Below are 14,884 nucleotides of genomic sequence, written 5' to 3' on the forward strand. Positions count from 1 at the left end.
CCGATTGTTTAAAGCCTCTTGCAGCCTATAGATCACAAACATTTCAGATAAGCTTAGGGGCCAGATTCCAGTGGTGGGCAAAGCAGAGTTCTTAGAAAGTAAACATGACTTAGAAAAGGCATTTTAATCCTTTAGAATGGGGAGACTGCACAGAAGCTGGGAAACCACACAGTTATTGGTGGCTGCAGGAAAGGGGGAGGGGCCAAGAGAAGTGGACAGGGCTTTCTGGGGAATTCTGGAAGGCTGGATTTGGCCTCCCGGCAGGTCAAAGTTAGCCCCAAGGCCTCAGGATTTGCTGTCTGCTTTAAAGGGTTGGTTAAAATAACTGGATCAATATTTAGACTGAGGGGGAAAAAACATGCATTTAAAATATAAATAAAATTCAGGCTCCACTGTTCAAAAACTTTCCCAAGACAAAATGTCTTATATATTAGTAACTATCTATTTATGGTATTCATTCAGTTTATGAGATTCTGTAACTGAAGTCAGGACATATAAAATAAAATAAAATAAAAGCAATAAACATAATAATGTAAAGCCAATTATAAAATACATTAACATGATTTGAAAGCAGAAACAAAGATTTAAGATAGTTTTTAAAAGAAGTATCAGAGCAGCTAAAACATAAAGTATTAATTTGAAGCATGGTTTTAAACATACAACAGAATAAAGATATGACTTGTGAGAATAAAATGTCACCAAAGTAACTACTAGCAACTCTCTCTAGGCCAGACATTCTGCAATTTGGGGGCTACTCCAGAAAAGGCCCAGTCACATGTAGCTACCCAGCACATCTCAGTATTTGAGGGCACTTGAGCAGGGCCTCTTGTGAAGATCTCCGGGTATGGGCAGGAATATATAGGAAGAAGAGGTCCTTCAGACGAAGGACTTAGTAGGTCAATACCAGCACCTTGAGTTTACCCCAGAAATTAATTGTACGCTACCAAAGATGCTGCAGTGCTAGCATGCCACATGAGACTCTTGTTCTTTTAATGACAATGTTGGATGTATAAATGCTACCAAGCTACAACCACGACCCTTGAGGGAGAGTGCAGCCCCTTCCAGAACGGAATGAACATCTCCCTCCAGACAGTGAATGATACACCAGCAATATCTCCATCAATGTCTGGATTGAGCTTCAGTTTATTGGCCTTTATCCAGTCGATTACTGCAGCCAGGAACTGATTAAGCACTTTCAGTGCCTCACCTGCATCTGATGAAAAAGACAGAGCTGTGTGTCATCAGTATACTGATGACATTGCTCTCTAAATCTCTGAATGATCTCCCTCAGCAATTTCATATGGATGTTAAATAGCATGGGGGACAAGACAGAACCTTTATCTTTTTAATAAATTTACTATGCCCTTGACACCTTTGTATATGTAACCTATAAATATAATTTTAGATTAAAAAACAGAATTGCCTTATTTAAGCATCTCATAAGGTGGTTCCTTGATCCTTTTCTAAGAAGGATCGGCTTGCTGAAGCACGGAATGCAATGAAATTGAACAAGCTTGTGTCCTGCGTGTATAACACAACTGCACATGATGTTGCTCCAGCATTTGTGTGCCTGCATGTCTTATTTCTAAAAGTCCGTTCTGCTTTTGTTTTCTAGGACAGCAAGTTCTTGGCTTGGTAGAGAACCAGAGTGACTGGTACCTAGGAAACCTCTGGAAGAACCACCGTCCCTGGCCAGCTCTTGGGAGGGGTTACAACACAGGTAGGCCGACTTGCACCTTGGAAAAGTTTGAAGGGGCTTATTTGTGGCCTGTGAAATATCTGTCATCATAGGAGAGACAGTGTAAATGTCCCTAGAAGCAGAGGCTTGTTGGCCCATACTGAAGAAAGCAAATCCCTTTCCTACAGCCTGGACCACTGTCATGCCACTTCCAGGTTTCTGCTCCTCAGACATGCCATTGTGCTATAATGATTTCTTTAATCTGTACATTAATGCATTTGCTACGTTTTGGTGGATCCACACACATGCCCCGCCATACACATCCAGTTATTAAAAATAATCCTCTGGAAAAAAACATCTGAAGAAATGTTATAGCAAATTTGCCAGCTTATCTATTCAAAACCAGCATTCTTAGGAGTGAAGATTTTGACTGAAACATGAAAAACTCATGAAATTGAGAAGTAACTTCTATATTCTGTCTAACATCTCCTTCCCCATCTCAAAAAGCAATTACTTTTAAATATATACTTCCTCAGTTTCAGTTATGTCAACTGTTCATTTCTGAGAGTCATCCTTTGTCTATCATATATGTCACATTTTGTTTTACATCCAAGCGCAGCACTTATATTTTAATATTTTACTTGATTGAGCACCAACCACAGTCCATCCATGCACCATGTTCAATAGCCAACCCTTCTTCCAAGTGCCAACTTCAAGGGAGGCTGATAGGGCAGTAACAAGGGGGAGGTATTTCTCTGTGGAGACCCCCCACCATCTATGGGTTGTCTCCTTACTGTAGAACACCTGGTGCCAACTGTGTCATCATTTTGGTACCAAGTTAAGATGGCCCTTTATGCCAAGCCTTTTAAAGATGTACTTGGTTATCCAGGGCCATGAGGGTATTACCCATCCAGGTGTTTTTCTTTTACAGTGTCATCGTTCTATGTATGTTGCTCACTGTTTTTAACTTTTTTCTATTTCTTTGGATACGATTTTGCAGCATTTTAATTGTATTTAATTGTATAGTTTTTATGTACTGTTGAAAACTACCCAGAGAGCTTCAGCTATTGGTTGGTATAGAAATGAAAAGAATAAGAATAAGAATGACTAACTTTGCCCTAAATTAAATGTGTTCCAATAATTTTCTTCTTGTACATTCATGCACAACTTTAGATAAGGCACTATCTCACTGTCAGACCTACTTTGCAGGTTGCTGTGAGGATTAATACATCTAGCAGGTGTGCCACCTTGAATCCCTTGTAGGATGAAGGACTTGTAAATCATAATCCAGAATAGGTCTTTAACATTGTGTTCAGTTTTTTCACTGTTATTTAAATAGGGACCTCTCTTTAAGTAGCATTTTATAAGAAACTGAAAAGACTCTTCCCAGTGAGCCATGTGGCAGCCTCTGACATGCTCTCAAGCATATATAGGTCCAACCAGGCAAGTAAAGGTTGATTTTTCTCCTGCAAAAAGCCAACAAGACCAGCAGCATTGAAGCATGGAAAATGTTCCTTCAGGACAGCGATAGGGCCATAATTGTCCTTATAAAAATAAAAAACCTGGCTGTCAGATTTCCTTACCTAAAAAGAAAAGGGGGCATACATTCTATGAATTTATTAGATTGGGAAGGACAGGTTTTTCTGTTGATTTATGTGTGAGGTGTGAGTAGACATACCAGGTGCATAAAGAACATACACACGTGCATCTAAATCAGCTCTCTCTTGTGCTTTATATGTTAGGATAGTGACTTATGTTCTGCTAGCACCTTAAATAAAAATGGCAAAGACTCAATTTCTAAAAAGATGCGTTCCTTTTAAATAAATGTATGCCACCAGCCAGTCCTTCATTGCAACCTACATTTTGCAGAAAAGTTATCCTTCAGGTACTGTTGGCTATTGTTGGAAGACTGCTTGATCCATGATTTGTAAGTCTGTATATTATGGTGAGACTTCTCTGTGAGAATTGAACCCATAGCCTGCTAACGGGTGTGGGAAAAGCTTTGGACTCAGATGAGGAGGTTTAGAATCTGCAACTGGGATGCCAAGGCCAGTGGGCCCAGAGATAAGCCAAGAAGTAGTTGCAAGGCACTTTGTTTCTGACACCACAGGAGGGCAAAATAAACCTGATAAAGAGGATCAGCCCAAAATAATCCCAGGGTCCAGAGTCAGCTAAAAAGGATAGACCAGCTGAGAGGTGGAGGTGCTCCAGACAGTTGACTCAGATGCCAGGGAATCCATCTGAGCAACAGGTGTGGGTAATTAGGATGCGTCAAATCCCTGCAGTATCCATCCCTCTGGCATTCACAACTTCCTCTTGTGCTTGGCCCTGTATTGGAACGCAAGCCAAGCCAAGAGGAAATCCACAAATGCTCACAGAATGAAGCAACCTTCTTCTGCATCATGTGCAGCAGCACAAACAAAGGCTTCATTCCTGAGGAACTGGCCAGGAACTCAGATGCATGGCCACAACCAAGCAGACCAAACTCCAGGTGGCTCAGCACAGCGGATCCAACCAATTCCTATTCTCAGAATGGATTCCTCAAACATCAAATTACACAGGCAATTTATATTTGAAAGAGGAGTATTCACTTCAGAATCAACTTCTTAGCAATTAGTCAAACTTACCCTAATAATTCTAAGTATGTGTCTTTCTTTTTGTTATTGACTTCTGCAATACATTTCATTTGAACTTCTAAGCCAATCTAATTTGCTTACATTAACTTAATAAAGCACTTAGAAGGTCATTGTCTGCTTACAAGGAGGGGGAGAGTTACAGCCTTAACAATCTGTGCTTTATTCTTCAGCATTCACAAGTGCCTCATATAGGTTTAACTAGATCAAGAGGAATCTGTCAATTTCAGATTCATGGAGATTATCAGGGCTTTTTATGGTCAAGTTCTTTCTATTGTGTTTCCACGAGGTTGTATTTAAAAAATCCATGCATAATGTCTATGATTTTTTGTGTGCCTTTTCCTTCAGTGTATAAATTTTGGGTGCACGTATACATTTTTAATGCACATACTTTTTAGAAAGGATGCAGTAATGTGAATTTTGGTATATAGTGCTGTCTCAGCTTGTTGAAAGGTCCTGGAGGTGTGAATTCGGTAAATCTATTAAAAACAAAAACAAAATACAAACCTTGATGGAAAATATATTTCATATATACTCGTAGATTTGATCAGAACATAAATGCATGTTTAAACTTCACATTCCTATGATTGTAGCATCTTGATGCTACAGCAGAAGTAGGTGCAGCCCAAGAGGCAACTGGCCAAACATCACCTTGAAGCTCATAAGCTCTTTGTTTGTGACATGAATTGGGTTAGCTTGGGGTGGGCAGGTGGTCGCAGGTAGTTACAGTACATTTGAGCAAGGAATTAGAATAGAATGATTTTTGTGTCATTGTGTCAAAATCTCCCTAGTAGAGTGCTCAAGAACTGAACGAAAGGTGATGGATTTCCTTTTGCACATTCATGATGGCCCAACCATGCAGCCTTGAATGCAGTGTATCAGAGGGACTCAGTTGTAAATCAACTGCTTTGCATGTGGAAGGTCCCAGTTCAGTCCCCAGCAACTCCAGGTAAGACTGGAACAATTCCTGAAACCCCAGAGAGCTACTGCCAGTCAGTGTTGTCTTAATTGAGCTAAATGGGACAACAAACTGACTAACAGAAGCAGATTCTTGTCTGCCTAACCATAGAGGCCCCATTTGTACAATTTCATGCTTTTTTCTGATGGGGAATGAAAACAGAGACACTTGCAAGTTTGTCCTCATGCTTTAGTCAGCGATGGAGACCTTTTAGATCTCTGGATGGCAGTGGAATGCAATTCCCATCATACTTAGCCAACATAATAATGGTGATGGAGGAAGAATACCTGGAGGGTCACACATCCTGCATCTCCAATATAAGGCTTCTGTGTGGAGCACTTGCGTTGCACAGTTGATATGTAAGTAAAGCACCCTGTGGAGATCAAGGTAAGAGGCTCATCAGCCAGATGAGCCCATAAGCCATTCCACTGTTGGCCTTTTTCACAATGCACAAGCAATTGCAGCAATGAAAGGATGGGTTGCAGCACAGAAGACCCTGCAAGAACAGCCTTTCAGTGAGTTAAACTACAGTCTATGACAGCATCAGATAGTGCGCATATCTTGAATTCAAGCATAATAGTTGACATATGCTCTGAATAGTGATGGTTGACAGACTTGTGTGCTTGCAAATTTACACATTGATACATTATTCTTATAGATTTTAGTCTGCTCGTGCTCCCATTTTTCAGTTGTCTCTGATGGATCTATTAAAAAATCACACCTTTTCTGCTTATAGGGCTAGGAGAGTATGAAAAGGGGTGGAAAGATGAGCTGGAAAAGCTAGTGAATGAAAGGAAGATTGGATAGGAGGTTGCAGTAAATGGAACAATATTTTTCAAAAACATGGAACAAGAGGTCATTGAGTGAGACAGTTCAACCTCTCAAAGACAGCAAAGGATGGATTATTGACAGAGTCAGCATATGTTGCCATAAAGAATACTGCTAAAAATTGAAATGTATCATTGGACTTAGTGCTCCTGGAGGAGAACAAAAACATAAATCTCTTGAAGAGGGTGAAGAAATACTAAAGGAAACTCAAGTCTTATCAGATACCTGCTCAGTAAATTAGAAAGGCTGTCAAATAACACAACTCTGGGGCAGGAAAGACCCAGACATCTCCTGAAAATAGCAAAGAAAAAAAAAAGAAAGCTGCAAGCATATCAGTCATCGTGCTAGGGTGGAGAAGTGGGTTGGGGAGCCGGTAGACCAAGCTTTTGAATTATTTAGTCCATCACTGAAAAGTAAACTTTAAAGGAACCACCAGTCCTCATGTTGACTCAATCAGCAGAGAAGTATATATGGCATTACTCTAACTCCCTCCACTTCACAAAGGATTAACAAAGCCATATTCAGATCAACAGAACCAGATCCATATAATAGTCTACAAAGGCTTTTCAAGAAAAAAATTAAGGCTTTCTGCTAGCATGAGTGCTTTGCTTCAAGACCTCAACAAACCTATGCTATCAGTCCCAGGGTACAGCACACCTCTTAATCCTTCCTGTAATTGCAGAAAAATGAATTCTACCTCTCTTGTTAAGTTCCAGCCAGTAGAAAATATGGGATGCATGGTTCCGTGGCTTCTCTTTGGTGTGTACAGCCATGGCCCCTGAAAAGGAAGCTCATAGCTGGCAACAAGACAGTAATAAACAGCCAGGACAGAGTAAGAGATGATGGAACTGAGCTCACTGAGATAAAACATCTCTTCCTAGAGATTTCTTCATATGGTTATCCATATGAATCTAAGGTTGTGATTTCCTATGGCATTCAATTTACTTCAGTAAGATAATACCTGAATATATATGAACTATGTAATTAAATTTCTTGAAGAATCTAGCATCCCGAACACAGCTGCATTTCTCAAGTCAGCCTTCTGGATGGGTTCAGCCACTGGGTGGGAGGGAGAAAGAAAGAGGCTGAATGCCCTAAATAGATGCTTCACTTGAGCTCCATCCAGCTCATTCTGATAGTCATCTTTGCTTGTAGCCAAGGCATATGATGGCCCCATGTCGTATAATTTTTTCACAATGTTTGCAACATTCTCCATGAAGCCATTCCACTATCACAGCACATCCTTTGGGCACAAAGATGCAAATTCTGACTTGAAAAATGCAGCTGAGTTCACCAACGTGGAAGTGAAAAATAGAAACTAGACATAGGAAGCTGTCTTCTGCTGCCCCGCTCTTTGATTTGCCCAGCTCAGTTTCCTCTCTCTACTTCAACTGACAGCCGCTGTCAGGTAGGAGCTCTGAGCATTTCAGGTGGGAATCTCTCCCAGCCCTTTCGGGGACCTTCAGCATGCAAAGCAGGTTCTCTACCCTGAGTTGCATTCTTTCCCAGGTGATCACTGTTTCTGTTTTCATATGGCAGACATGTAAACTGCTGCTCCCTCATAAGCACGGGAATGGGCAGAAAAAAAAGACAAATGTACCTGCACACTCTCACCTGTGTATTACTATGTGCAGCACTTTAAGGAAATTGTTCTGACTATTTGGGAACTTCAGCGCTGTTTGAAAGACCTTGGGCCTTTTCTGAAAAATTTGTCAGTCTTGGATATATACTGTTAATTTTGTGCAGATAAATGCAGCAGAGAGTTTATATTCCCCATGTTGCTCTAAAATGGCAAATAGCAATAACTTTGGTTTGAATGCCCTTTCCTTTCCATAAAAGTTATTTTTGTGTTACTTTTGTCGTTATGGTTGTTCTGGCCAAATCATTGGTGATGGCAACATGCATTACGTCCGATTCTGCTAAGGTTCAGAGTGTCTGAATTAAACAGCTGGAGGGCTGCATGTCTGATGAGTTCATAGCCCTCGCTTAGTTGCAGCTTACTTCTCTGCCATCTATACCTTGAGAAAAATTTCACCACGCTTTCACTCAGTGTGAAAGGAAATCACAGAGAGACTTGCTGTATGGAAGAAAGTTGTGAGCAGAGGTCAAGGGAACACATAGGTGCCCCTTTTGCTGTTTAGATCAGACCCCTCTGTTTCCTGTGTGATTGGATCAGATATGAATTTAAACAGCTACAGCCACTGTTGTTATGTTCAAAATAAAACATGTCAGGTGCTCCCAGCTAATCAACAACATCTGCCAGTGTTGCTGTGTACTCTGAGCCAGGAAGATGTGTTTTAGAGGGATGCAGCTGCTGAATGGCTGCATGCAGAATGTCACTAGCATTGCTCAAATAGGGAAGAAATTTAAAAGTAAAAGCTTCCTTTTCCTCTGGAGCTACTGAGGGAAATTAGCTTGTGACCTCCAAAGCAAAAGCAAAATGTCCACCATCAGTTTGCCATTTGTGGCTGGAGAGGCAAACTGTGGGCATCCATTTTAACACAACGCTATAGTAACAAACAAACAGACCTGAGCTGATAGGAAACTGTACAGGGATACACTTTGTGTGTTAATTACTAAAGAGAGAATGTCTTTCAGATGTTTATGGCTGTTTCTGCCTACAGTCAGTCTCCTCCTGTATACCCCATGCTTCCTTTCCTGACATCCATTTGTATTAAATGCTCCACAGGATAACACATTTCATAAGCTGCTTCTGATACTTTTAGCTACATAACAAACAGCCTCTCAGAGGTCAAAATCATGATTCTGAAGGTGTGTCCCCCATTGATGGCAACTCTGTATCTAGACCTTGGGCCAATATTCTGCTTGCAAAGTCATTCCAGGGCACAATCCTATGCATATTTAGACAGAAAAAAACTTCTACAACTTTTAGCATTCCCCAGCTAACATAGCTTTAAATACAGTAACAAAAGAAAATATGTTTAAAAGTAAATAAAGCAGGCCGACTCATGCTGGGAATTGTGGAACTTTTTCCTGTCTTTTTCACCCTTCACTGCTGCATTGTGATTCTTCCTGCACTTTGCTCAAGAGAAACTTCATCAAGGGGCTGTTAGACCCTCAAAAGTTGCCTCTGTGATAAGTCCCGTTAATTTTACTAGTGCTTCCTTCCATGGAATTCTTTATGGATCAAGTTTTAAGTCTGCACAAGACAGATAGGTAAAAACAATGTTCTAGAAGTGGCCATGATAGCTGAAGAGCCCTAATACAATAATTAAAAGAGGATTTTTAAACAGATGCATCCATTCTAGCAATCTCTAGACTCTGCTTCTGACTTCCATTTTCATTAACATGTAAATTGTTCAGACAGTACTCCTGCTGTTGATTAGCTGTGGGCACCTGACATATTTTATGTTTATGCCATTTTTATTTTTATACTGCATAATTATTGAGGTTATCATCCAAACATGTGAAAACAGAGGAGTAGATTTGCCTGGCACATCACTTGGATGAGTTCACTTCCCAGTTGGAAGTCACTGATAGAAAAGAAAACAAGAAGAGCTCTGCAGGATCAGATATCAGCCTCGATCCAGTGCAGTACAGTGCTTCCCACAGTGGCCAACCAATGCCTCTGGGAAGCCCATAAGCCTTCTCTCACTAATACTCAGCAGTAACTGATACCCAGAGGGGCCGAGAGATATTACAGAGTTATTGATAGAGCCATTGTCCATTATTTAAACCTATTTTAAAATCTTCCAAGTTTAAAGCCTTCATATCTTTAGGAAAACAAGCCCATAGTTTTACTATCGACTGTATGGAGAAGAACTTCCCTTTGTCTATCCAGAATCTCACACCATTCATCATCATTAGATGATGACCCCCAGTTCTACTGTTATCTGACAAAAAGAAAACGAGTCCTGTCCCCCCATTTACTCAATACCAGGTGTAATTTTCTTCATTTCCATCATGTGTCTTCTTACCATTTGTCTAAACTAAAAGGACCCAGACATCACAAGCTTTTTTCCTAGGGGTGCTGCTTTAGTCCCTTGATCCTGTTGGTAGCCCTCTCCAATATCCTTTGTGAAATGTGGCCAACAGTATTCCCATAGTATTCCAGGTGTAATTGCACAATAGATTTCTATAAAGGCATTATGGTATTGGCAGTTTCATTTTCAGTTCCTTCCCTAATGGCTCCCAAGATGGAATTGACCTTTTTGTCAGCCAACACATACGAGTTTGTTTTCATTGAACCATCCACAACACCGAACATCATAATCACAGTACTGCAGCAGCACATATTCTGACAGGGAGTAGCCTGCAACATGCTAAGTGCCCTTGACCAGTCAGCAGCCACATGCTTACCTGCTGATGGTAACTAGGGGGCTTCTCTGGCTTAGTGAGCAGGACAAGTGTCCTTCTTGCCCTGCCCCCCTGCCTGCCACGTACAGACAACAAAAATTTTTCCTCCTATATGCCACTGATAAAGCACTGCGTTTAGTGATGTTGCTTAATTTCATCACCAGTCAACTCAGTGGTTGAAACTCACCTGTCCGTAGTGTTTACACTTCTAGGGAGCCTGGTTCAATCCAGTACTGATTCACTGTTCAGAACTGATTGCAAGCTTTAGAACATGTGCAGAAATTAGCACACAGGAATTTGCTCCCAAATGACTCATGATCTTATTATCTAGACCCATCCCAAAACTTTATTTGAAATGCCCAAGATATGAACAACATATGCATGTACAGGCATAAAGCCTATTTTTAAAATTACTATGGAGAATCATCATTGCCATAGAGAGAGAGAAAGCAGGAGGGGAGAGAGGGAGGGCCTTCAAAGCATTTTATTTATTATTTATTTATTTACTAAAACATTTTTATGCCGCCCCATTCGCCAAAGCCTCGGGGCGGCTTACAACAATAAATGAAACCAATAAGTTAAAATATACATATAAAATAATCATAATAATTTAAAACACACAATATAAAATAAGCCGCCCTGGCCAGATAAATTCAGTAGTATTAACATTTAAAATGTTGCTTAAATAAAAAGGTCTTTGCCTGGCGCCGAAAAACAAGTAACGACGGCGCCAGGCGGACCTCTCTGGGGAGCGCATTCCATAACTTAGGCGCCACCGCTGAGAAAGCCCTCCTCCGAGTAGCCACCCTCCTAATTTCTCTCACGGAGGGCTCCCGGAGAAGGGCCTCTCCTGCCGATCTCAGGGGACGACTGGGCATATATGGATGTAAGCGCTCCTTCAGGTAACCAGGACCCAAGCCGTCCTGGGTCCTGGTTACCTGAACCAGGACCCAGTTCCTGTCTCTACACAGCATCACTGAACTGAAAATGGATAGAGGGACGTCTCCAAAGCAGGCCTCATTCCCCATCCATCCAGAGAGGGGAATCGCTCTGGCATTTCCTTGCTGCAAAGAAGAGGCACTGGTGAGTTTGGGTGTGGGGCGGCTCTAGAGATATTCTCAGTTTTTCCACTTTTGTAGAGGTTCTGCACCCCTAACCTCTGTGAATGTGGACAGCCGACTATATATGACCCAACTTACAAATAAATTTGACTTAAAAGTGCATTTCTGTTTTCTCAGCAACATAATTGATTTATAACCCAGGAACTGCCTGTAACTCAAAAGAACTAAAATTGGAATGAGATCAAGCATTATTGGAGAGAAGGTCTGCATAAGATGACCTCTTCCTTGTTCCAGCTTCATAATTGTGTGGCTTTTTCAAATATTTCTTAGATTTGATCGAACTGTCTTTGGAGAATAATATTTCACTCTCTCTGACACACAAGTTCATGTAATCCTGAAATGCATATGTGTGCACAAAACTTGACAGATTCTGACTTGTATAAAGCATTGGTCAATGGTGAACATAAGTACTGCAAGACATGTGTAAGCATATCATTTCTCTCTGACAGCTCAGGATGAGGTCTTCCGGTTTTCCCTCCTACTTCACTGTTCCCAAATGTCACAATCAACTAAAGGCAAATTCATGCACATGCTGTGCTTAAGTGATCACATTTCATGTTTTGAATGTGTGGTATGCACAAAACTTTTGGTTTTTTTATCTACCCTCCTCACATGAACTATGGCTAAATCAGGACACCTTTTTATCCACCTTTTTGTCCACACTGGGAAACTCTGGCTACCTGCTTCAGGACGTGCCAAGATACCAAGTTGCATTCCCAAAATGCTTTTTATTAGTGGTTTGCCGTATGCAATTGCTCTAGATTACTTCATATCTCTTATTTTTCTGTAGAATCTAAAGCAATTACTCTTAAAAGGAGGAGGCATCCCAGATTCCCCTGTATTAAATGTGGAAAGAATGCAATAACCATTTTATTTCAAACCCTATTATCAGCGTATAAGTACGTGTGTGTGTGAGTGTGTGTGTGTGTGGTATTCCAATTACATATTCTGCAAAAGGATTCTTGTTTTATTTCATCCTGCTGTGAACTTTGGAGGGACACCCATGTTTTGAAGTAAGAACCAAGGAGTAAGGTAACTAATTATGTTACCCAAACTCAGAAGTGTTCGTCTCTTTCTAAGTGATAGGATGCCTCTCATCAGTAAATTTGGCTCAGACAAAAGGATTGCACAGTCAAAGGCGAGCATTGCTCTCATAGTGACTAAGCTGAACAAAAGCCATTATAATAGATAAGAGGAAGTCCATGAAAGTGAACAGTTGTACTACAATGATTCTCACTCATTGAATACTTTTATCCACTTTATTAATGTTGCTTTTATTTTTTTCCCAGTGATTAAATAATAAAGTTACCACTTAAAAGATGGGGGCAGAGCTGAGCCTGAGTGTGAACACAAGTAAGAACTAAAGAAGTACCCTGCCGGAAGAGACTAAATAACTTTCTGGCCCAGCATCTTTTTCTCATCACAGTGGTGAACCAAATGCTGAGGGGAAGCTCGCAAGCACGGCATGAGGGCAAAAGTGCTCCCCTGCTATTGTTCCCCAGGAACATGATAGCAAGAGCCTTTCTTCATGAACCATCTATTCTACATCTGTGGGTCCTTGTTCACAGTAGTTTGTGGGTGCTCTATACAACATTGTCATCCCATCCTTGGCAACCATTTCCACAGCTTTTCTTAAATCAAAGACAGTTTTGCATTATCTGTGAAAGCCTTGTGTATTTGTGCATTTTATTATACCACAGGGAGAGAAAGAAAAGCAAAAAGTGTGAAGGAGTATTATTCCACAGTGCCACCTAGTGTTGTGTGATGGAACATATGGAAAGGCAGAGAAAGAACAACAAAAGGTATAAAGGAGTCAGTCAGTCTTAATCTGGCAAAGAATCCAGAAGCAGATGCCTCAGTAAGGTAGCAGGTTAAAGGCTTCATGCTTTTACATATGACTCTGAGCCTGAATGTAGCATAAACTCATCATCAGTTAGAGCCTTTCATGGTGTTATTCTCCATGAATTTGGATAGTCCTCTTTTAAAACTGTCTACCTGAGTGGTTGTTGACAAATCTCATGGTAGTTAAACTCTATGCTAAATAGCAAAATGAACTGTCCTAAATTTTATTGGAAGCTCCTAGGTCCCAATATTATGAAACTATCTTCCAGCTAATCACTTTGTGGAGTGTTCCATGCATAATTGGATAATCCTATCATGTCTCCTCTTACTGGGCTGTTTTCTAAACCAAAAAGCTACATACAGTGTAACATTTTCTCATGGGGGAGTTGCTCCCTGCCTCCCCACCACACATGCAAACACACTCACAAATGCACACACTTCCTCTTTTGTTCTCTTTCTCATATGTGAACATCTGCACACACACATTAACTACTCATACGCATCATTCTCACACATCACCCAGTAAATCACATACACCCATCTGCGTACAGCAACCAACCTTAAGAAAATTCTCTCATTGGCCAAGGCTGCAAGGGGTGTCCCAGACAAAGAGATGGAAAGGTTAACTCTCCCCTCTCTGGAGCTTTCCAGGTTAACCTCCCAAGTACCACTGTGACTTCCTAAAAGCCTTCTATGGCTCCAATTTAGAGCTTTTTTTCTCAAGCCTAGTTGATATATTTGGGCCACAGCCAAATTCAAGAAGCCCTTTTTGGCCCACAAGTCAAAGGTTCTGCACCCCTCTTCTGGATACTTCAACTAAGAGTAGTAAGAATGGGGAAATTTATTTTATTTTCGATTTATATCAAAATATATAAATGGGTATGTTAACTGTTGTAAACCATTTTGCTTAGTACTCTGCAGCTATAATGTTAACTATTCTTGAAGCAGTTCAGGCAGCGGAAATTCTTTGAGAGTTTTTTCTTTTATTCATTCCAGGGAACGGTTTTCCCACTAAGTACTATTAAATAAGGATTTTATCAAACTTCTGTACTGATCCTGAGTCTGTTAAGAAAAGCAAATCTGCTGCTTTGTACCACCCTGAGATGAAAGGTTTGATCCCTTGAAAGAAAGTAAATTTTGAAATGTGTCAGGAATGAAGAGAGCAATCTGCTGGTTTACAATTTTTTTGTTAGCTTCCTTTTTCCTAGAAAATGTTCAATATATCTCCCAAATGATTCATGTACTGCTAGGATGAAGTGTAGGCTCAGGTTATATGGGTGAGATTTGAGACTGGGGAGAAATTTAGTCAGACCACATTTTAACATAAGCCCTACCTATTTTTGCACTTTGAATCACCACAAACTAAAACTCAGTAATCCTTTGATATTTGCATTTCTCTAGCTTTTTCAGTGATGTTCCCCAATCAAAATGTGAACAAAACGCATATATTGGGGGATATGATATCACAAAATGTATTATATTAAAAAGCACTTGTATAGAATGTGTG

The 14,884-nt window shown here is 40.5% G+C and overlaps 1 protein-coding gene across 1 annotated transcript in view; it reads left to right on the forward strand.

The window, feature by feature from the left end:
* The window catches only part of LARGE1 (LARGE xylosyl- and glucuronyltransferase 1), a 386,604-nt gene that overhangs the window by 295,188 nt on the left and 76,532 nt on the right, over positions 1-14,884 (forward strand). Inside the window, exon 7 of the mRNA XM_044441252.1 lies at positions 1,616-1,720. Coding sequence (XP_044297187.1) covers positions 1,616-1,720 — 105 coding nt within the window. The remainder of the gene's footprint in view (positions 1-1,615; positions 1,721-14,884) is intronic.

This window comes from Varanus komodoensis, unplaced genomic scaffold, assembly GCF_004798865.1.
Source record: "Varanus komodoensis strain SLA01 unplaced genomic scaffold, ASM479886v1 scaffold39, whole genome shotgun sequence".
NCBI lineage: Eukaryota > Metazoa > Chordata > Lepidosauria > Squamata > Varanidae > Varanus > Varanus komodoensis.